Source organism: Eumetopias jubatus, unplaced genomic scaffold (assembly GCF_037043125.1).
Source record: "Eumetopias jubatus isolate StellerSeaLion01/CBP00866 unplaced genomic scaffold, mEumJub1_p1.0 scaffold_16, whole genome shotgun sequence".
Classification (NCBI taxonomy): Eukaryota; Metazoa; Chordata; class Mammalia; order Carnivora; family Otariidae; genus Eumetopias; species Eumetopias jubatus.
In genome coordinates this window covers 21,911,947-21,935,859 of record NW_028274822.1, presented here as the reverse complement: position 1 = coordinate 21,935,859, position 23,913 = coordinate 21,911,947, and the positions used below count along the sequence as shown (strand labels likewise).

At 36.6% G+C, this 23,913-nt stretch overlaps 1 protein-coding gene across 1 annotated transcript in view; it reads left to right on the top strand.

Moving 5' to 3' along the window:
- Positions 1–23,913, top strand: part of DCC (DCC netrin 1 receptor) — a 750,254-nt gene that overhangs the window by 413,041 nt on the left and 313,300 nt on the right. Inside the window, exon 9 of the mRNA XM_088019394.1 lies at positions 5,206–5,360. Coding sequence (XP_087875520.1) covers positions 5,206–5,360 — 155 coding nt within the window. The remainder of the gene's footprint in view (positions 1–5,205; positions 5,361–23,913) is intronic.

Sequence of the window (23,913 nt, the reverse complement as noted above, 5' to 3'; positions counted from 1 at the left end):
AATTTGAGGCATGGAGTTGACAGATTACAGATGTTGGGGGAGTATCTCCATCAATAGAAGAAAGAACATGGAAGACCAATGACAAAAAAAAAATGGAAAAGCTATTATTATAATACAGTACACTGTAAGTACAAATCAGAGCATAGGAGAATATAACCTAACCAGAGTTAGGTCTTAATGCAAAGTGTACAAGGGTACATTCTATGCTACCATCTTGGACTTCATGACTCAAAATGTATCAGCACATAAGACTTCACAATCTGATCTCAGAAAAGCAGCTGCATTGTCTTTATTAGGTGAAAGAGTGTGGAGTGTGCTTTTATTTATTTTTTAAGATTTTATTTATTTATTTTAGAGAGAGAGAGGAAGAGAACAGGGTGAGGGGTAAAGGGGGAGGGAGAGGGACCAGCAGACTCCATGCTGACCACCGAGCCCAACTCCAGGCTCAATCTCATGACCCTGAGATCATGACCTGAGCCAAAACCCAGAGTCGGACACTTAACTGAATGAGCCATCCAGGCGCCCCAAGAGTATGCTTTTAAAACATAGCTGTTATTGTCTAAGAAACCTCCACCAGGTGACCTAAAGCACCTAAAACTAGAGTTTACAAGGAAGAAATTTCTTCTATTTGTGAACTCTTCTTGGTCTCCATGTAAAGGTTAAAGAAGGCAAGTTGCCTACAGTTGTTTTCAGCCAGCAGGAGGAAACAGACTTTTTATATTTATATTCTTTGTGAATTTTCAATGGATGAAGTTATAATGAATGGATTCTAGAAAGCACAGGTGCCTTGTTCCTTTTACTTCAGCCAACTAATCTTGAACCCGCCCAAGCCCCACACTACCAACTCAGAGTCAAGAGAACAGAAGTGAAGTCATGAAGCTTTGTCTGACAATATATCTGATGCCACAGACCATGACTCTGAGCTCTGTGAATTTGAAGGCAATTATGTCTTCAGAGTCATAGGAGAGAACTTCACCAAGAGACAGCTGGTATTGGCCCCTGATGCTTTTCTAGGGGTAGTTGGTGCAGTGACAAGCAGAACACCCCAACACAATAGTAAGGCAAATTCCTCTGTTCTTCAGCGCCTAGTGTGTTTATCTGCCCATTTACAGAGGAGAATGGACCAGAGTGCACAGAGAGAAAATCCTAATTACCAGCTGGTCCAAGTGGAGGCTCTGGAGAGTGTAACCACTTTAGGTGGCTGCCATTGGCTTATTGGGAGATTATTTTTCAACTACTAAATCATGGAAGGAATGATCAAAAGCCCCCTGTCAATTTTGGGGGCTTGAACTGAACAAATCTGTGAAGGATGACAGGCAGGAAATGCCAATTTCCCAGAATGCATTTGTATGCCTTGAGTAGTTTGAAGACCTCCCTTGTAGGACCCGAGGAAGCACCAGAGCAGTCTGGCAACAAAGCCCAGGCACTAGCCGTGTGGACATCACATTTCACAGGGCTGTTCAGCTATGCTGTGGAATGCAAGGACCACCATTCCTTCTCAGTTTGCTGTCAGTGAAGCCTCCACCTTTGAAAGATATTACTATTTTTGTTATCAGAACTTATTCAATACCTCTAGTTATGACCACTTTTAAAATTTAACTTGTCTTGGAAAACAAAATTAATCTATAATTAAAATATAAAATTAAATATAAAAAATATATAAAACTAAATATAAAAAAGTGTTTTGTTTTGTTTCATTTGAGGGGAGTAATGGGGGAGCAGGCCCATAGAGCTCAATGAAATCTATTTATGTATTTTTTCCTTTATGATTATACCTCTTATTAATTTCTCTCCTCAAATTCCTCCTTCTAAACACTTTGTGGAAATGTTCTCTTCCTGGACTCAAGAGTGCTTATTTCTTATGAGGTCGTGGTGGTATTTTGTTATAATAATAAAAATAACAGCAGTAACTACCATGTATACGAGACTCCACATTGACTCCCAGGCAACCTGCCTCCTGCCTCATGTGGTTTACATACAGCATCTCTTTTAGCTCTTGAGAAACTTGATGAGGTAAACATTTTCATGGCACCAATCAACACCTGAGGAATCAGGCTCAGATAAATTAATAAGAAAATCAAAACAACAATCTCAGACTTAAGAATACTGAATCCACTCCACAGGGTCCAAAGCATTTTGATGCAACCTCACTTTGATAAGATGAGCAGATTTCTGAAAAGTGGCACATAAATTTGAAATGTTTAGATTAAATCATTGTTTTAAGCCACTAAGCGCCTACACAGAAGAAATTAGTGGTCAATCCAGGGCAGTACCAGCATGTGATAAGAGTAGAGGTGTGGAGTTGTGTTGAAGGTAATTGTGGAAAAACACACTGTATTTGCTTAAATTGTATTTTTTTCCAGATTGCTACCATAGAAGTATTTTCTAAAAATGCTTTGTTCACACTTTATGTAATATGGAGGAAGCATCAATTGTTCATATCAATGAATATACTTTTTTTCATGACTACTATTAGTTTGGAATACTTTTTGGAGGCTGATAGAGATTATGGGGACATAAAACCCCCTTCCTCATAATAAAATCCAGCATCCACTTTTATATGTGAGTGATATTTTCATTATATGATCTTCGACATTCTTACATGGGCATACCCAGATTTTCTTGCCTCTTTTCCTCTGAAGGATCCCTGTTCAAGAGATTATGCCAGCATGTTCCAGAACATAGCTCTTTCAGCTCAGTTTTTTAGTAGTATATGAATAAAGTCAATTATGAAACTGTCTTTCCTCATAGATACCCAAGAAGTTTGGTATGCAAATCTGACCTTCAATGACACCTATGTTGCTTATATGGCTAGAAAATATATCAGAGCAGGTGACAGATTCATCTCACAGTGGTTTCGAATGCCTAGAATCCCTTCTACTCCTTTGGAAATTTATGTCTTCTACTCAAAGTGCCCATGATCCAAATAGGCCCCACAATTGTTTCCCCACAATTGTTGTGTGATATCAATACTGGGTTTAAAGGATGAAGCCCCAGATTCCATTTTTAACTCTGCTATCCACTAACTATGAGTCCTTTGGGAAAAAAAAAATAATGCTGTTTTTCTAAAGTACACTTTTGCATCTGTAAAATGATGATAAAATCACCCTATCTATATAAAAGTGCTCCATGAGGCAATGTATCTAAAAGTTCTTCTGCTAAAGAAAAATAAATAAGATGCAAAAATCCATATATCCACAAGACATGCAATCTGATTATGAGGATTTTCTTTTACAAAGCAATTTGTTGGCCTAAATAATCTTAGGTGGGTAGAATAGAGCAGTGTGGTAAGTGGTATGTGGGAGCATTATCTGATGTCTTACCCCTACCTACTTTCAGTTACTTTTGAATCCCACCCAGACCCTGCCCCCCACCTCCCCATTGTAAGTCACAGTTCAGCCTTGTGACAACTTAACAGAGCACTCCTAAAGAAATACCTAAAACTTAGGCTATATTAAGATTCATACAGGGTATTTGTTTGGCTCATTTTTATTGTGGTAAATATATATAACATAATATTTACAGTTTTAACCATTTTTAAGTATGGTATACTTAATACTATGGTATAAAGTGCATTCAGAGAACTATCACCACTCTCTATCTCCAAAACTTTTTGATCTTCCCCAATTGAAACTCTGTACCCACTGAATAACTTCCTCTTCCTCTCTCCCCCTAGGCTCTGGTAACCACTCAGGGTATATATTTTAATTATTAGTAGTACTGGATAAAATAACACTAACAGCTATAACAAACAAAATCTAAAATTTATAATGACTCAAAACTGTTTGATTCTATAAAGTAGAAAAGGGATGTTCCTGATTACCAGGCAGTTCTTCTCCCAGCTCTTCTCCAGAATTCTTGCAAATTTTGACTCCTCTGTCATCAATATATGGCTCCCAAAGTAGCCATGCTTGCCTACGCCAAGCTTATGGGTGAAGGAAGAGAACACAGAGGTAACCACATGTGCAGTTTTTCTAGGTCATGCCTAGAATCAGCACATGATGTGTACACTCAAACTCACTGGGTAGACTGAGTCACATGGCTTCATCTAGACCTCATAGGAAATCCAGTCTAGCATGTGAAGAAGAAGAAATGGGTTTGAGAATGAATCAGCCAGTCTCTGTCAAATCCATCAAATTCACATTGCACACATGCCCAAGAATCACCAATAATGCCCTTAAAACTTTGTCTTTATTTTTCTCTTTGGAAACCTGCTTTGCCCTGACAGAAAACTGGGTTTCATTTTAAATATCTCCCCAGACAAAATAAAACCAAATGGCAAAATTAAAATGTACATACAGTCCCACTAAGATGCAAGAGATACTATCCAAATAGAAACCTTAAGAAACAATTGAGTAGCTTAGAAGTTCCTTCTTCACCTGCCAGTCAATTAATTATATGACACCAAGGAAGCTGCAAGTGTCTACAATCGTGTATTCTTAAATAATACTTTAAGAGCTTTTGTTTCTTATATAATAGCATCTATTATCAGTAGAGCTTGCCCTATCTTAATATGTACTACAAATTGCACCAGGATCAGCAGAGTAATTCATTGGTTTGGAACCACTGAGGAAGCTTTTGGTTGAGAAATGAATTGGATACACATAGATGTGGCTTGAAGAACAAGGCAAGTAGACATGTGTTGCAGTTTCTCCTCACGTAGAAAGGAATCTACCCTCCTTCACTAATTGCACTTAACTTAACCACAGGAGCTCAAGCTCCATGCGCATCAGCACTTAGCATCTGCCTTTTCCTTTCATACAATGAGAGAAAATGCATAAATGCATTTGTTGGCAATACTGACAAAGACCGATTTGTGAAATAATTGAAACCTTGATTTCTGTCATTAGCTGGATGTTTACAAAATGCATCTTCCTGTCTACATTCCAGATGTTTCTTCTTATTTTAATAGCTCTTTCTCATGAGTTTTGAATTCTAAATTGTAAAGTGTTGAGGGAAAAGACTTTTGTTTGCAAGTTTCAAGCTCAAATAAACTTGAGCTCCCCCAAAACCCTGCAGTATTTATGTGTAGATCCTTCCAGTTTGCTTCTCATAGTAAACCTTAGAGGCCTTGATTTACAGCGGGATTAGCATTAAATGAGTAAGCAAACCTTAGTCCACCTCACTGCTTTGGCATGTTAAATAAAGGTTTGGCTAAAAGTATTGATGTTAGAATAATCTTTCCCTAAACCTTTTACTTCCCAGGGAACGAGCATTGAACACATCCCAGCCTGGGGCGCTTCAGCTTACTGTGGGAAACCTGAAGCCAGAAGCCATGTACACCTTCCGAGTTGTGGCCTACAATGAGTGGGGACCAGGGGAGAGTTCTCAACCCATTAAAGTGGCCACTCAGCCTGAATGTGAGTATAAACATAGAAGGACACATTTAGAAAGTATTTCTTTTTGCTGGCGATATCCTTGAATCCTGTCATAAAAATTAAGGTGACAAAATCGAAGGAATATTTCTGAAAGCAACATATTTAACTTGAGCATTTTTAAAGGTAAGATAACTTTTTTAACCGATTGAGCCACCCAGGCGTCCCCTTAAAGGTAAGATAACTTTTTTTAAAAATGGCCTCCCCACTTAGGCCATAATGGCAAATTAACAACTAGAAAGGTCTAATCTATCCATCCGATCTCCCTGTTCACTTCCTAAGTGATTGACTTACTCTGCCAGCCAGGCCTTTATCATCAGCATCAGGTTTCAGCCTCCTCCAATGATTTTTTGGGTTTCCTAGGTTTGTCTATAAAGAACACCAAAGGTGAAAGGACAAGCACCTAGGACTTCCAAACACAGGGACTCGTTAAAGAACTTAAACATGCACTGGAAACCCTTAGGAAATTCCAAAAGCCAATCTCTACTCAAGAAATGTAAAGAGGCTCTACATTTGAAGGATATCTATCTTATACAATTTTGGGGTTTTTTTTCCCTACAACTTTTAATGTTATTTGAAAAGATTGATTACAGATGAGCAGTTTGCCAGCTTTATTTTGTTAAAAAGTTAAAAAGTTATAATCTAAAGCCTAAATGAAGTGACTACCTGTAACAAACTACACTATTTAGACACCTAGTTGTATCTGCTCCTTTTTCTTTTTATTAATGATACTATTCTGCTTGGATTCCTGTTAATTTTATTTAAAACCATGTTTCATTTTAGAATCATTCCATATGCTTTTGGAAGAGGTGAAGTAGAAATTAGAAATATTTTAATTGGTAAATACGAGGAAATAATCTTTGCATTATGTCACTGCTTGAGTATTTTATTTTATTTAAAGATCTTATTTATTTGAGAGAGTGTGTGTGTGAGAGAGTGTGTGTGTGTGAGTGTGTGTGAGTGTGTGTGTGTGTGTGTGCATGAGTAGGGGGAGGGGCAGAGGGAGAAGGGGAAGCAGACTCCCCCCTGTGTATATGCTGGCCTTGATCCCAGGACCCTGAGATTATGACCTAAGCTGAAGTCAGACACTTAACCAACTGAGCCGCCCAGATGCCCCTACTTCTTGGGTATTATAAATCAGCATGTTGAAGAAGAGAGAGCAGTAACCCTCTGACAGGTAGTCTGGGTACTGGTATCATGTTCTGTATTTGTCAAAATCTACATTTTTTTTCCACTTAGCCAAGTCTACAAAGAAAAGATGATAAGAAATTGGAATTAAATATTTATTAGGGGTGGGGGAGATACCTAAGCTGTACAAATCTTAGAAATATTTGCCTCACGGAAATAAAATCTCAGATAGCATCTTCAAAAACATAGTAATGTACAGGTTTCAGATAATGTTTAGGAAGTACAGGCTCCCATGCAGGACCCAGAAGCTACAGCAGGGCATTAAGCGCTATTCCATGCGAGACTTTGCACAACATCACTGGTTGTTATGCCCATGAATGAGGCTGGTTCTACTTCCAAGTTTCTATTCTTGAGAATGTTTTTAAATGTTTAGATTTAAATCACTAAATAATGCCAACTTCCACTTCACAATGTCTATGTTTTAGTCATCAGTTTCTTCATTGACTTACTCTTCATAGATCATATATAGAGAGAATCAATAACTTTTATGAATATTTGGTATTTATAATTAACAAAGTTAAATCAAAATTAAATCAAAATACATATCTTTAAAAGAATGGTATATGCCATGTTGTATGTTAACTGACAATCAAAAAACTCATCAAAAATTCTCTAAAGGGGATGGAACTGGAGGGTGTTATGCTAAGTGAAATAAGTCAATCAGAGAAAGACAATTATCATATGGTTTCACTCATATGTGGAATATAAGGAATAGTGCAGAGGACAATAGGAGAAGGGAGGGAAAACAATGGAAGAAATCAGAGCGAGAGAGACAAACTATGGGAGACTCTTGACTCCAGGAAACGAACTGAGGGTTGTGGCAAAGGAGATGGGTGGTGGGTTAGGGTAACTAGGTGATGGGCATTAAGGAGGGCACATGATGTGATGAGCACTGGGTGTTATGTGCAATTGATGAATCATTGAACATTGTATCAAAACTAATCGTGTACTATATGTTGGCTAATTGAATTTAAATTAAAAAAAAAAGAAAAAATTCTCTAAAGGAAAACCTCATTCAATTTTCTAGTGGTAGAACTTAAACTTTAAAAGTGTGTTCATTCTCAAAAGATCCAATTTCTATGAATTATCTGAATTCTTCACTTCCTAATCTTAATGCTATCCCTAGAATTGTTTTAGTGTACATTTCAAGGCTGACTGGCCATGATTACATTCTGGTAAAAATCCTAAGTAGTCAGCCTTGTTTTCTAAGACTGAGCATCATTATTTTTTTTCTTCTATCAATTCTATTGTTTCTAAGTCTCTAGCTTAAAAAGTCAATTTCCAGAGGATTTTTCTTTTTTAAATTCACTTTCTTTTATGCCAACTTTTCAAAGCCAAAGAAAGGACAAGAAAGTATTTTTCATTTGACACCAACTAAAAATAATACCTCATTTCATGAAAATATTACTCATCATATAACATTTTCTGCCATATTTAGTATCATTAATAAAAAGAAAATCAGACAGTGATTATTGGTATCATGCATATGGCCTTAACTTATTAAAAAAAATGCCATAACTCAATTTATAAGCATGTTTAATGAACATCTGCTATGATCCCAATACTGTTCCCTGCCATCTGAGGCACATTAGAAAAGCATATGTGTGTAATGAAATAACAGCACTTACAGATCTCAAAAACTTCTAGAGGAAGCAAATATTCTAAATGTTTAACAATAATAAAACAAGTAGAGTAAGGGAACTTGTAACAAGTTGTTAAGTGAAATATTACCATCTCAATCATGGATGTACATGTGAGCCCATTACCTGTGATGGCTGAGACATAGTGTCTAGTTATTTTTGTATGCCTCTATCACATTGTGTCTGCCTCCTCAAATAAGTGTATTTCGAAGACCTTTGTATGTCTTCCATTCCTCTTCATTTAGAAAGTAGTCTGAGAATTTGTGCAGAGGACCTCACTGGGTGCTGGTCTCTATAAGCATTTACTTTGCTTAGAAATTAGCATAAATGATCATAAAACTAAATGCCTGACTGAATAAAGCACACTGCTTTTAGTACTGCTGTCTCATATAAGTTATCTTTTCCCAAAAAAATGAAATGTAGAATCTTTCTGCTTTAGTAACATGAAGGAGCTTTGCATTTTTTTTTTCATTAAGGGCAGTGATAATGGCCTTAGAAAACCAACCATACTTTGGCCCTTAGTAACAGCACTGTTTTATTAAATCACTTCGTTCTTACCACTGTATGGAGTAAGAATCCTTTCCTTTGCAAGCCGTTGTTTACTTGGATGATGACCTGATTCTGTTTTGTTGAGAATTACATTGGATAATTCACCTCTTACTTGGTAGATAAGTAGATAAAAATAAATCAGCCTAGATAAACAGTACATTCAGAATATCCTTTAGATGTGCAAAACAGTTAGCCAATTCCTTCAATTCATTTAGATTAAGAATATTGTGTAACTCACTTGCTGTCTTTATTACAGACATTAGGATAAATAAATTATGTTATCATGACTAATAGGTACTGCATGTGTATTTCATTTTCTGTTGTTAACACAAAATGCCATTTTGGCAATTTAAAATATGTCTAGGATAAGGAACACTTCATCTTCTTCAAGCCTCCTCAATAGTATACCAATTTCTGAGGAAGATGGAACATCCTAGAGATCCTGTGCTTCATTTCCTTTCCTCTCCTCTCCTCTCTTCCCCTTCCCTTGGCTTTCTCCCTTCTTTCCTCTTGCCTCCCCCTTTCTTCCCCCTCCCCCCCCAACTAAGCCTACTGTTCCTTGTTTTTAGAGGAAGTTCAAAGACTGATTTTATTATTTGGCTGGAATTTCAGAATTTAGAGGCAAGGGGTGGGGGAAGGAGACGTTTCTATCTTTATTTCTTTCCCTGACAAAATGATCTTATCTTTTGAAAATGTGTCTCATCTGGGTATGTGTTCAGTTGCTCCTTTTATCATTGTTTTTCCAAATATGATATAGTAATTGTACACTAAAATTGCATAGCTTTTATACAAATTGAATTTCAAGTTTTCCATAATATTTGAAAATATCAACTCTATTATAAAAACCATATTCTCAAGGAATAAACACTAATGGAAAATATGTCTGAAATATAAATCAGCTAGCAACTGTTTCTAAAAGTGCATACATTTTGTAGTAATCATTTAAAGAGATCAACAGCCCAAGATCCAGTTTATGAAATAATCACCCAGAATAGAAAAGCTTGATTTATAGGAAGGTTTATGTCCCCTGATTATATCTTCCTTTTGCTAAACCCTTGCTTCTTTCCCCTGCCTTTATGGTGTATAATTTCTCCACTGTGTTATCAGCCGGATTTGAGCCCCTGCCTGCTTAAGACTTGTCTAATCTTTTCATACCACATGTGGAGAGTTTTTGAATTATTATTTGGGGTCTTTTAAGATATTGTTAAGTCAGTTTAATCGTGAAGGATGCTAAAATGGACCACATACTGGCTGGAGGCTTCAGTTAGAACGGGAAGCCTGTTTGCTAGACCACAACCCAATTATCCACAAAACCCTTTTATATTTGAGTTATGAATAATATTCTTAGTCCATTATATTTATACTGAAAAGATGAGTGAAAGCTGTCCCCCAAGTTGAGTCACTTTAGAATATAGTATCTAGAGGAATAGGCATATTTGCTTTTTCTCTCCTTCCTTGATTATATATATATAAAATTCATTCATTCATTCATTCATTCATTCATTCTAATAGGGCTCTACTTGTACAGTTGTTATGGAGGGAACTGATAGGTCTCTGAACGTTCTCTGTCCAAACATTACTACCTGCATCCTAGGTCAAGTTTCTTAATCCTTGAGACCTCAGTTTCCCCAACTATAAATTGGAGATATGATTTGTTCCTCCTCTTCTTAGGTTGTGAAGAAGAAATGTGATAGCATATGGGAAGCTCTTGAGTTTTACCTGGCATCTAGTAGGCAGTCAATAGAGAGAAACTCCCTACCCCTAACAAGATTGAATGGAAACATAATCCCGATTGCCTTGCACTTACAAACTAAGTGGGATACTCAGTAGGTAATAAGGCTAATATAATACCTTATTGATAGTTTGGAACTGGCTCAATTACTATACAATCAGTCATTTACATATTTTATTACTTTTCCCCTAATTATCCTCTGCCTGTAATTTACCAGGCTATTATAGACTGGTTTGTCCTTTATTTTTGCCCAATGTACATCTGTGCATCCCTAACTAAATTTTGAGGTCTTAAGATCAGAAAATACTATTATCCCATAAAATGTATCACAACATTGCCATTTTATGAATAGTTGGTTGCTTAAAGTTTGCTGGTAGGATCCGATCCATACTTAATATATGCCTGAGATAAGAAATATCAGTTCTATTTATTTCATCATGCTTCTATAAATTAAGCAAATTAAGTAAATCATAGTACTGTCTAGCTCATTTATTTTATCATGTGAGCTGGTTTTCAATGATTAAGTGCACTGTGTGGTGATTTGAATAAATATTTGGGATGACTGTGGTGGGAAAGTTGACCATGAACCAATGAACAATGGTTCAGTTGCATGGTCATGTGCATGATTGTAGGTTAATCATAGAAAGAAATAACGATAAGTACTGACATTCTATCTTTTCTTGGTAGTATACAAATGCTAATGCAATTTAAAAGGTCTCTCATTGCAAAACATGCTTTTAGGTATACAAATACAAGATGAGAGACATTAAAGGCTTATGGTTTGGCATCCTCAGCAACAGAAGACTTAAGTAATCCATTTGGATTTAATGTCCAATTAGGTGAGGTATTATGTCTTTTATAATGAAATATAGTTGTGGAAGAATTAGAGGTAGACTTGGGAGGATGGGTTGTTTAATTGCACTAGAAGAGTTCAAAGCAAATGCAAGTCACCCTGTAGTTCATTCATGCATTTGATTCATTCAATCAAAGATGATTCTTTTGTGCTAAGTTCTAGTCCTTCACTGTCCAGTACAGTAACTATTAGTCACATGTGTTTATTTAAGTTCATGCGCACTGAAGTAAAAAAAAAAAAATTAAAAATTCAGGCACATTGGCCATATTTCAACTGTTAGGTTGCATTTAAAATTTAAATAAATTTGAAAACTAAAAATTCAATTCCTCAGCCTCATTAGCCACATTTCAATGGTTTATATATGCTATTGGCTACCACGTGGGATGGCACAGAGAACATTTCCATTATTGCAAACAGTTCTATTGGACACGCTTAATCTAGTCACTAATCTAGTACATGAGGATACAAAAGCAAGTCAGACATTATTCTGGCTTTCAAGGACTAATGGTCTAGTGGCAACCACTTTAAACAGACCATTAAAAACATTTAACAGATTAATCCTCTTTGAATGTTGAAAAAATAATTATGCATTGAATTAATATAAAAGATTTATTTTTGAAAGCCCACAGAATCTAGATCTGAATATATTCTCTGGTTCGTTACTTAAAGGTCTCTGAATATTTTCTCAGATTAAAAACACGTAAGTATCTTTCAAAGCACAATTAAAGATGAAGGACAAAGATTACCTATTGCTTGAGTTCAACAGTGGGACAGTTTAAGTTCCGTTCACCCAAAAGCTTCTGTTGGCTCACTGTTATTTTCTTTTACTCTAAGCACAAAGCATAATTCAAGACTCTTCCACTCATATAACCAAACATCTAGAGAAGCTATCTGCTTGGTGAGAAATTATATAGAAATTATAATATCTATATTACATAGATAGGTAATATCTATATAGATATTATATATAATAATATCTATAATATAGAGAGATATCAGAGAGTATGAAGAAAAAGGACATGGAAATATAATAACAATGAGAAGTTTTTGAGAAGAGTGGGTATACAGCCTGGGATAAAGAAGGTTCCCCTAAAGATGAATTGATTTGGGGTTTAATTGCCTAGTTTGTTTATATCCCCTACTAAAAATGAAAGTATGTTGCTTGCTAAACTGAATTAGAGCAAAGTGGAGCTTGAGCATCTTTAGGGATATTGTCATCATGCTGGGGAAGCCAAATAAAACTCTCCTCCAAAGATAAAACAGCTGAGCTGAGCATTTTTATGGAACTCCTTCAGTTATATCTGATTCTATGAAGAGCTGGTGAATGTGGCTAGTGAAAAATAAAGACAGAAAGAGAGTATGCTATTTTTACACATTTGTATTTGCCTTTTCTTATCTTGAGAGGCTTTTTTAATCTATGCAGTTTATAAAAGCATTTATTGAGCACTTACTATGTGCTCAGTCCTCTCTAAGGTGCTGGAGATAGAAAATAAAATAAGATGGACAGAATAATACCAAAAAAAATAGGGATGAAATTTTTGATGAAAATATGTCTGTAAGATACATTGTTCTATATCATACTGTGGATCAAAATATTTCCTCTTTTTTTAAACCTAAAGTTACAGTTAAAAGGTATTAGTGTATAAATACTATATAATTTAGTGCATTTATATGTTATGTTATTATAACATAACGTATAACATTATATGTTTTATATAACACATATGCTATTTAATACACATATACGTTATACACACATATATATGTTGTGTTTTCGTGTGCAATATTAATGTATTTTAGAAAGGATCTCAAGAAACTTACGGGTGACCAACCTGATATGATACCCAACCAAAATTAAATCACTTCACTATTTTTTGGATTCTTTTTGCTGTGGCTTGTATTCTGCCTGCTGTAATATATGATAAATCTTATGTGCTACACGAAAAGGCAATAATATGACGATTGTTCTTTAACCCCAATGTTCCTGCATTATTATATTGTTTTAATAAAGGTATTATTTCTACTCTGTAAGAAGATACCTAGGGAAAAGAAACCCATAACAGGTCCCTATTCTATGAAAACTGTTTTCTGTCTCAGCCCAATCTTCCCACACCTTGGGTGCCCCAAATCACATCCAATATAGGAGTTGAGTTGAGCCATAATTTCTGGTTACAGGATATTTGACAGGTACACAGGATTGTCATGGATTGAAATTGAAAGATTTGGAGGTGATAACACATAATTACTGTGTTTGATTGTAGCTGTTAAAATCGGAGTCAAGATGTTGCCCATCCATGTTCAGGAGGAAATGATCATGGAGTTTGTATCAACTGGAAGTTAAGCAGTAGAACTCTGAACCTATGGTTAATGCAAGTAACTTTTTAATTACCACCTTTTTTAACTCCATAATTGGTGTTCCAGGTCTTCTAAATGGAAGGAGAGTGAAAGGTGATTAAGAACAATAATTCAGAAGTCAAACTGGTTTTGAATTCTAGCTTTTTCACTTACTAGCTAACTGGGTCTGCTAAACTACCATTTCCTCAGACATAAAAGAGAGATATCTTGCAGGAATGTTATCAAGCTTAAAAGAAAATCTGTAAAATGGATCACAATACATCGTCAAAAGATTATTCAGAAGATTAAATGAGATGATTAGTGTAAAATACTTAGCCAATCCTGGTACTTAGCCAATCCTCATTAAGGTAGCTCTTATAATCATGCATTTCTCCATTGCTGGATTCTAATTATTCCTCATGTAATCATGTTCTTTAACACTGCACATAATTTGTTCATTTCTATCTGTGCTTTTCACGTGTGTTTGAAATGATCTCCTTTTTTCTTTAGACTATTTCATAAGTCTCTTCTATTTCTATTTTAAGATTTTACTTAAGATTCTAAGAGCAGAAGCCTACTCTAGCTAAGTCACCACATGGATCAGTCTCTTAGCCTGCATAATCTCATTTTTCACTCTCCAAATTTGTTTGAACTTTATCATGCCCTTCATTCATTCGTTCATTCATTCAACAAATATTCATTGTGTGCCCACAATGAGCTACCCCATATTATCCAGTACTGAGAATTCAACAGTAAAAAGGAAAGACAAAATTCTTATCCTCATGGGGTATTTAGTTTGGTGATGGGGAGATACAATAAACAAACAAAAATACAGCTTGCAAAAGAATAAAAAAGCTTATGGGGGTATAGAATGAGGAGGATGGAGATGATTCTAGAAAGGAAAAAAGGGCATTTAAGGGGATATCTGAATGAATTTGGAGGGATGCCAGCAAAGATCTTGGGTGGAGACATTTCAGGCAGAGACAATAGCAAGTGCCCTGACCCTGGAGAAGAAGCACAAGAAGACCACCCACCATGCTGCAGGAGAGCAAGAGAGAGGGAGAACGGGAGACAAGGGTTGACAGGTGGCAAGGCCCAACCAGGAAAAGCCTTGGAAGCAACAGTAAGGAAGGTAGATTTAATCCTCAGTGCAGAGGCATCTGTGCAGGAGGGAGTAATATAATCTAATTTTCCTTTTTAAAGTGGGAGTGAGACCAGAGAGGAGGCTAATATAGTAGTTTAGTCAAGAGATGTTGATAGCTCAAGTTTTGGCTTTAGATTCAGGACACCTTTGGAAAGTAGGGACAAGTCTTGCTCCAGGGTGTGGGATGGGAGAAAAGACAGGAGTCAAATTTACTCTTAGGTTTTTGACCTCAGAAGCTTCGTGAATCATGGGGCCATTTTTTGGGATCAGAAGACTGGGCAAGGAGCTGGCTTGGAGGGCGTATGGGACAAATCAAGAATTATTTTTTGACACATTAGGTTTGAATATTAAATGCGTGCAGGTTTTATTTTCTAATTAGACTGCATTTGAAGAAGGTGCCTAGCATTTTGAATATAAAAATAAGAGAAAATGCCACATACTGCTAGGCCAGTGGCCAAATGCAATGTGGTATTTAGCTTCTAATTGTGGCAAAGCTGAACAATTGTTGGAAAAACATGGAAGAATTCCCCATGCTGTAAACTATAAAACATCTGTGCCCAAATATCCCTAATGAATGCACTACAGGGATATGCACATTGCCACGCACAGCAGACATTCATAAATTTGTCCATCATAGAGAAGCTTCCTTCTCAGAAAGCCTCCCTACAGACAGTGAAGTATAATTTGATGTGGCTGCTACCAGCAAGAAGTGCCTAAAAGGAGCCTCTGATCTGCAGCCCAGTCTCCCAGCTGCCAAGATTTTCTGAGGAACTGATCCAAAAGGGACAAGTTAGTGCCAAAATAAATGTTATCCCAGAACCAGCTTGTTTTCTGACATGTACTTTGCCTGTGTTCACTAAACAGGAGATTGGATTCTAATGGGATGTCTGTTCACAGAAGATCCAGAGGTTGAATCACCTTATCACTCTGGGACTGCATTGGAATTTTACCAGCAGAAGCTGGGTTTAGGCCCGAGTGGAGACCACAGAATTAAGGAGGAATTTGCATTTGTCTTCCAACATCCCTTTTCTTTATCTCTTTCTCTGTCTGTTCCCTCCCTCTGGGATGGTCTATCTCATTACCTCAGAGCACCCAGAGTCTAAAACATTTATCCAATGATCTGAAACATAATGTTGAAACCATATAGTAACTTTGACATTGTTGATCCCAATGATGGAATTTTGCAAAGAGTAAACTGGAATTCAGAGAGTGGAGACCAGTCCCAGGTGGGTCAGAGCACTGGTGGCATCAGTAGGACTGTGTGTAGATTCCTGACCCAGGGTTTTTATGTGAAACAACTCTGCTGGCAAAAATTGTGTGTTTGCTTTTGTTTATGCTTTTTATTTTCTGAAAGTGCATACAACACTAAACCAATAAGCAAAAGACATGGGTTTAAGATTGATGTGATCTTCATATCCTGCTATATATTTTTGAGAAAATCACTTTGTTATTATTATTTTTTTAAGTAGGCTTCATGCTCATCATGGAGCCCAGTCTGGGGCTTGAACTCATGACCTTGAGATCAAGACCTGAGCTGAGATCAGAGTCAGCTGTTTCACCCCCCTGAGCTACCCAGGCACCCCATCACTTACTTTTTCTGATTCTCAATTTCTTCTTATAAAATAGGGATCATATTGGCTGTATTACTTTCTTAGGCCTGCTGTGACAAACTGCCACAAATTAGGTTGTTTAAAACAACAGAAATTTATTCTCTGACAGTTCTGGAGACTAGAAATCTGTAATAAAGGTGTTAGCAGAGCCACACTCCCTCTGTAAGTTTTAGAGAAAAATCCTTCCTAGTTGCTGGTGGTTTTTGGCAGTCCTTCTCCCCTGTCCATGTCTCTGTGTCTCTTTGCCTCTTTTTATAAGAACACCCGTCATGGGGCGCCTGGGTGGCTCAGTTGGTTAAGCGACTGCCTTCAGCTCAGGTCATGATCCTGGAGTCCCGGGATCGAGTCCCACATCGGGCTCCCTGCTCAGCAGGGAGTCTGCTTCTCCCTCTGACCCTCCCCCCTCTCATGTGCTCTCTCTCTCTCATTCTTGCTCTCTCAAATAAATAAATAAAATCTTTAAAAAAAAAAAAAAAGAACACCCGTCATATTGGATTTAGAGCCCACCCCAACACAGTATGACTTCATTTAATTTAACTAATTGTATCTGCCAATGCCTTTCTGGAGACACATGAATTTTCGGGGGATACTATCCAAGCCAGTACATATGCACTGCCCTACAAACCCCACAGATTGTTAATAAGATTCCAAGTAATCTGAGTGAGGACTGAGCAAACTCTGAAGTATATGTATATATGTGTGTGTGTGTGTATATACACACACACACATATATACACACACACACACTTTTAATTAATGAAGAAGCTACATTTTTCATTAAAAAAATAATCTCAGTCATTATCTCTCAAGCAGAGAAGTACTAAGAAACATCCTTAGTTTCCTTAAAATCATACTTGATTATGCCCCTACCTTCTTCCTTTCTCCAGAGTTCTAATCCTGCCTTGTAGGCTGTGGGACATAGTGTTTCCTGAATATTAAGGACTGCAAACCACTCAGGTCGCCCTAAAGGGACTAAAAAGTGAAAGGAATCATCTGGATAATGAAGTTTGCAGAAGCTGGCAGTGAGAACGGTTACCAACCGCATGCTCAGATTCCCAGGGTTTGATCTTCAGTTGATAAAAATCCCACGAGCATTTCCTCCTGAACAGTGATGGCAACATGTTGACTGTGATTTTAACAGCTACAACCTAAAGCAGCAATTGTGTGTCATCACCTTAAAATCTTACATGTTCGGCCCATAGCAATCGCCTGTACCTGTGAAATATCCTGTGAGCAAGAATTCTGGCCCAACCCAGCTCCCATGATAGAAAATAAAGTTAAATATGTCAAACTTAACACTGTCAGAGCTCGGATTTGAACCTAGCATAACATTCCTGCCACAATGCTAATGTGCCAGTGGGTGTGTGCGTGCGTGTGCGTGTGTGTGTGAGCATGCGTGCGTGTACAAACTAAGATTAATGATGATCATTTCAAGGCAATAGAAAAAATAATTAATTGAAAGGTAACTGCAGTTTAACAATTCTTTAATGAGTTAAAATTCCTATTACTTCAAAAAACAGAGCCATGATAGAATGTTTTTTTAAAAAATCCCAACATTATTATGCTTCAGCCAATCTGAATGAGTTATGCTAACTCTACTGCTGATGAACATGCTAGGTATATAATTTGTACTCCCTGTTATAAATCACTTACTTGATCTTAACCCTCAGTCTGCTGCCTTGATTCAAAATCGTATCCCACAACCTTGCAAGGAAATAAAAAATAATTATTATTACTTCCATTTTTCAGTGGGACTAGTTGGCTTGTAGTTCATGCAAGCTCTTCACAAAAATACTTAAGAATCCCAGAAATAACTTTCTGCTACCTCTGGTGTTATGTTTCGTCATTTAATATATTTAACCACAAATAAAAATGTAATTATAGATTTAACGTATCACTGACTTATTTTAGATTATGCCAAGAGCTTGATTTTGTCACTTTAAATGTGTTTTGTTCTATCTCCCCTTACAATTTAATGTTCTTATAGTAATTTTGCCACTCTCTTTGGAAATATTGAAATTTTCCTCCATTTCAATCCATGAGTTCTTGAATTAGCCTAGTAGCACTACCTATATCTGCCATGTTCAATATGGTATCTACTAGCCATAAGTGGCTGTTAAGCACTTGAACTACGGCATGCCCACACTGAGGTGTAAAGGTAAAAATAAACACTAGATGTTAAAGACTTAGTATGGAAAGAGTGTAAAATATCACATTAACAAAACTTATATTGCTTATAGTTTGAAATGATAATATTTTAGATATATTAGGTTAAACATTATTATTAAAATTAATTTTACTTATTTAATTTTTACTTTTTGAATGTGGCAACTAGAAAGTTTAAATTACTATGAGCATTCATGGCTCACATTATATTTATACTGAACAGTGATGATTTAGATGTATATACTCTTCTGTCTTACATCCAGCTAGGAGGAAGTCAAGAAGGTAGCCAATGTGATATTAAATTGAGTTTGGGAGTTACTGAAATACAGTGGTTAAATTTAACCCTCCTCGAAGAAATATTTCTTAAAGTCTTACCTAAATAGCATTCATAGTTAACCATTATTTTCCTTATTTGACTCCACATTAATGGACATCATAATCAATAACCTTTGAATGTTTGAGTCAAAGGCATTTTTTTCCTATTGGCCTGACACTTTATGGGACCAATGAAAATAAAAGCAAAGGAAGTGGGGCTTGGAGAGAGAAAGGAAGCCCTTGATCCAGAGCAGCGCACCAGTGTCTCTGTGTTCAGTTTTACTTAAAGTCTTTGTCCAACTTGTGTGAGATGATTTACTGCTGAAGTCTATTTGTCTTCCTGCTGCTATCTCTGAGCAAGCCTAAATCTTCCATGTGGTTAATAAACTTCTTATCTTTTGAATACTGAAAATAAAATAAACTTAATCCTCAGGGTGGTTCAGTCAGCAGACCGGGAGCCTTTTAGATGCTTCTTAGAGATACAGGACAACTAGGTTTTCTGCCCTCTGCGATTATCAATCTTCCCCTCACATGCATGTATGTGTAAGGGCGTTAAAGGTGCTTCTCAGTGATAAATGTCAGTGGAATCGCAAAGTGAATATTAATTTCAGTATTGCCAAGGTCAGATGTGTACCCAGGTTCATTGTTATTGGCATTTTTATTGTTGCTGCTGTTAGGAAAGATATTTTATCTTGGGCTCTTTTTGCAAGAGTCAGGAGAGAAGGGGAACAAAATTTCTTAACATGCATCTACATTACTCAAAGAAAAGTGCCTTGGCACAGCCTGATCTGTTAATTGGAGTAATTATTTTGAGTGCCTTAAGAAAGATCAAAATGTGGGTTTAGAGGAGCTAAGGAAGGTGGGAACAGAACAAACAGATGATCACAAAATCTTGAGACTAGCTGATGTTCCTGAAAAGTGGCTGGCTATGTATGTGGAAAAAGAAAGAAAAAAGATCAGGAGAAATAAATAAAGAAGAGAAAAAGTCTGTGATGAAGCCCTTCATTGAAGTCAGGTATGAAATTATCTAGCTAGGAGCTCAAGAAATTAAAAGAGAAATGAAGATAAAGAAAAATATTAGATTATGACTGTCCATCTGGGGATAAATAAGCCATTGGACATGTCTGTATAGAGTGAATTACCTCACACCCCACAGTGGGTACCAGCACTGTGATATTCATCTGCCAACACACCACACCCACGCACCTGACTGGTCTAATTTTAGTCTAGTATTAATGATCTTAGTGAACAACACCAGAAACATCCAGCTATGCAAGTTAGAAATACAGGAGTCACTCCTGGTGCCTCCTTCCTCCTCACTGCTCTATCTCCAATACATCCAATGCTGCTGGTTTTACCCTCCATATAGCTCCTGAATCCCTCCCACTACCATTGTTCTAATTCAAGCTGTTAATCATTGTCTTCTGTACTATAGAATATTCTCCCAACTGGGCTCCCAATACCCACATTCACCCCCTTCAATTTATTCTTTATGTAACTGACAGAGTACAAAATGCTTAAACTCATCAATTCCATTCTGATTCTTAGAATAAAAGATGAAAATCTTCCCAAGGCCTTTAAGATTCAGTATGGTCTCACCCCAGCAATCTCTCTCACCTAATCTGAATCCCTCTTCTTGTTCCTTGTGTACTGCAACCTTAGACTGTAAATTCTATGGAAGTTTTCACTGTTTACCCCATCAATTCATCCAATGCCTGGCACACTGTAAAAAAATTACTTAATATTTATTGAGCACTTCCTTTGTGCCAGATGCTATTCATAAATTATTTATTATGAATCTCCACAACAAACACATGGGGTAAGTATTAGTATTAACCCCATTTTAAGATAAGAAAAATTAAACTCAAAGATATTAAGTAGCTTGACCCCAGCCACCTAGCCTGAGCAAGGGTATGGGATTTGAACCCATGTCTTTCATTCTGGAGTCCATACTCTTTACTGTTAATGTCTCTCTCCAAAGCTTATTTATTTAAATGGGATCTGTTGGCATCTCCTGAATCAGAGAAGCTCAGATCTCCGATTTCTGTGAAACCTATGTGTTAGGAGGATAGAGTTCTAAATTTCTTCCTTAACTTATGGTCCCTCCCAAAAGAGTCAGTTTACCCAAGGCAGTTCCTTATCTTTTAAAGCCTAAAAATAGATAAACAATAAATCTCTTCCCCAAAGAGATAGTATCTTTTTAAGATGGGATCTTTTTGTGGTAATATAGAGAAATCTGCTCACTTGACTTTCTGAAAAAGATTGCCACTTCCTTCTTCTCTAATAAATGGCAGCAAGGATCTTTTATAAAAGCAATCTATACAAGTCATTTATTGCTCTATTATAGCTACAAACATCAAATATTGATTCTTCCCATACTGACCATAATACAAACCAACTTTGAGAAAGGTTGCCGGGATTTAGTTACATTATCACCATGGGAAACACTCCAGGTTGCACACAAGCTAAAGACACCTGCTTCTCTGATGCATATCTATTTATAGAGAACCGACATTTTTGGGTGCAGAAATACAATCCTGAAGTATATATGAGTCTCAAATAAGTGTGAAGCAAGCAAGAGGTCTGTGCATGCCTTTCCGAGGAATTTCTGCTTGCAAATCTTCTGTAAGAATTAAACATAAATTTATGGTCTGTATAATAACAGTAAAAGTAACTCTATGTGGAGGATTTATGAGGAGGTTGAAAGGCTTAACTTTTAGGTATTATTATGACACAGCAGGCAAATCTCCACTCTTACCAGACACTCTCTTGGCCACATTTAATTTGTAAACATAATCCTGATTCAGGATTCATGCTATACCTTACACAACTATGGAGTGCTATGTTTCCTATTTCCCTGTCACATTCATCATTTCCTCATGGTCTTCCAACTATCTTGAGTATTAAGAAGAACAAATATTCCTTCCTCCAATTATCTGAGGAGGGAACTAAACTATGGAAAAGTTTAAGGGACTTGAGTCCAGGTAACAGTAATATTAACTACCATGTTATCTGGAACACTTGCTTCTCTATATAGCCTCATATAATCCTAGTTTAATCCTAGGATTTATTTCTATTATTTCTATTTAGAATTTCTTTTTATTTATTTATTTGACAGAGAGATAGAGCGAGAGAGAGCACAAGTAGGCAGAGTGGCAGGCAGAGGGAGAGGGAGAAGCAGGCTCTCCTCTGAGCAGGGATCCGGACCTGGGGCTCGATCCCAGGACTCCAGGACCATGACCTGAGCTGAAGGCAGCCACTTAACTGACTGAGCCACCCAGGCGCCCCTCTATTTAGAATTTCTTAAAAGCTCCTGACAACTTCTTGGAAAATTAACTTGATTTATTTTTTTCTGAACACCTATTCCCAAACTGAAGTTTTAGAGACATTTTTAAATAAAATTTTTAAACTTCCTTCAAGTATCTTGAGACACACCATATTTTCTTAAAACTGGTAGAATATTATTTGATTTGTTGATAATACTAACAAAATAGAAAAACACTTTATTAATTGATAATTCTATGCTTCTGGTTCTTTCCCCAATATGAGATCAATTGTGTCATCTTTAATTTAGTTCGCTTTGGAATTCTTCTCATTATCTTTACTTAGAGGCCTTATTGTCAGAAACCTTCCCCAAGCTATATAGCAGTTTTTCTATTTACCAGCTTGTAAATTCTATTCTGAAAAAGCTAATTTTAAGGCCATTACCCATCAAATTCATTCACACCCATGTATACTGATTCATCAGATTCCTTCTTCACACCCAAACTTCCTTGTCCTTCCTTTTTCCATCAGTGCAATTCTTTTTTTAAAATTATTTTATTTATTTGAGAGATAGAGAGTGTGAGTGCATGCCTGTGAGGGGAGGAGGTGCAGTGGGAGAGTAGATGCCTCTGAGCAGGGAGCCCTAGCTGGGCTTGATCTAGTGACCCTGAGATCATGACCTGAGTGGAAATCAAGAGTCTGACGGCCAACTCACTGAGCCACCCAGGCACCTCCATCAGGGCAATTCGTAATTGTTCTTCAAGAAACGTTCTTGACCAAATTCCCATAACCATCCCTAATTACTATATACTTCATCAATAGATATATGTCTAGAATTCTTACATACTTCATTGTCTGCCCAGAGTGGTTTTAATCTTGGTTACATACGGTTTGTTGTTCATATTTAGGTGTTTCCTGTGGTGTCTTTTCTTTACTAAATTCCTTGAAAATTTCTACCCTAATAAAATAGTCCACAATACTGAAGGTAGCACTGTATCCTGAACACATAAAAAGTATGATTAGACTTTAAAATCACTGGCACTTTTATCTAAAATGGAATGTAACACAATGGAAAGTAACTGAACCCAAGCTATTCTGGAAAAAGAAATTATAAGGGGGAAAAAAAGCCAGTGTGATTAAGTTTGTATTACATCTAGCCTTCAGGAACATGGAAACTTAAGGACACTTGGCTAAAAATTTAAGTTTTTAACTTCAGTGTTTGGTATATTGTAAGCAGTTTTCCTAGATCGTAAAAACAATTGCTTTTGACACAACTTAGAAATCTTCGATTTAAATGGTTTGAGACCTCAATCATGCAGTCAGGAATCTACATTCTCCATTACATTTTGTATTTCTAGGCCTTGCCTGTTTTCTAAAGTGAAGTTAAAAATACTCTGCTTACTTCACCAAGGCTATTTATTACTTGACTATGTCAGGAAAAACCAGAGCTATCCCACAAAAAGACCTTATATTGAAGTCAATTTCTGAAACCACTTTTTTTTATCAAACTGCTTCTACTTCTAGTTCTAAGAAGATTACTTTCAGTATTATTTTTCAGAGAGACTCATTAAAGTTCTTCTCTACTACACTGTCAAAAATATCCATCATTTGAAATATGAGCATATATGTGTACATGTGTATGTGTATATGTATATGATATGTAAGTCATATATATCACACATGTTATATATATGTGTGTGTGTATAGATGTCTCTATATTTCTCTACACACACACAGAGACAT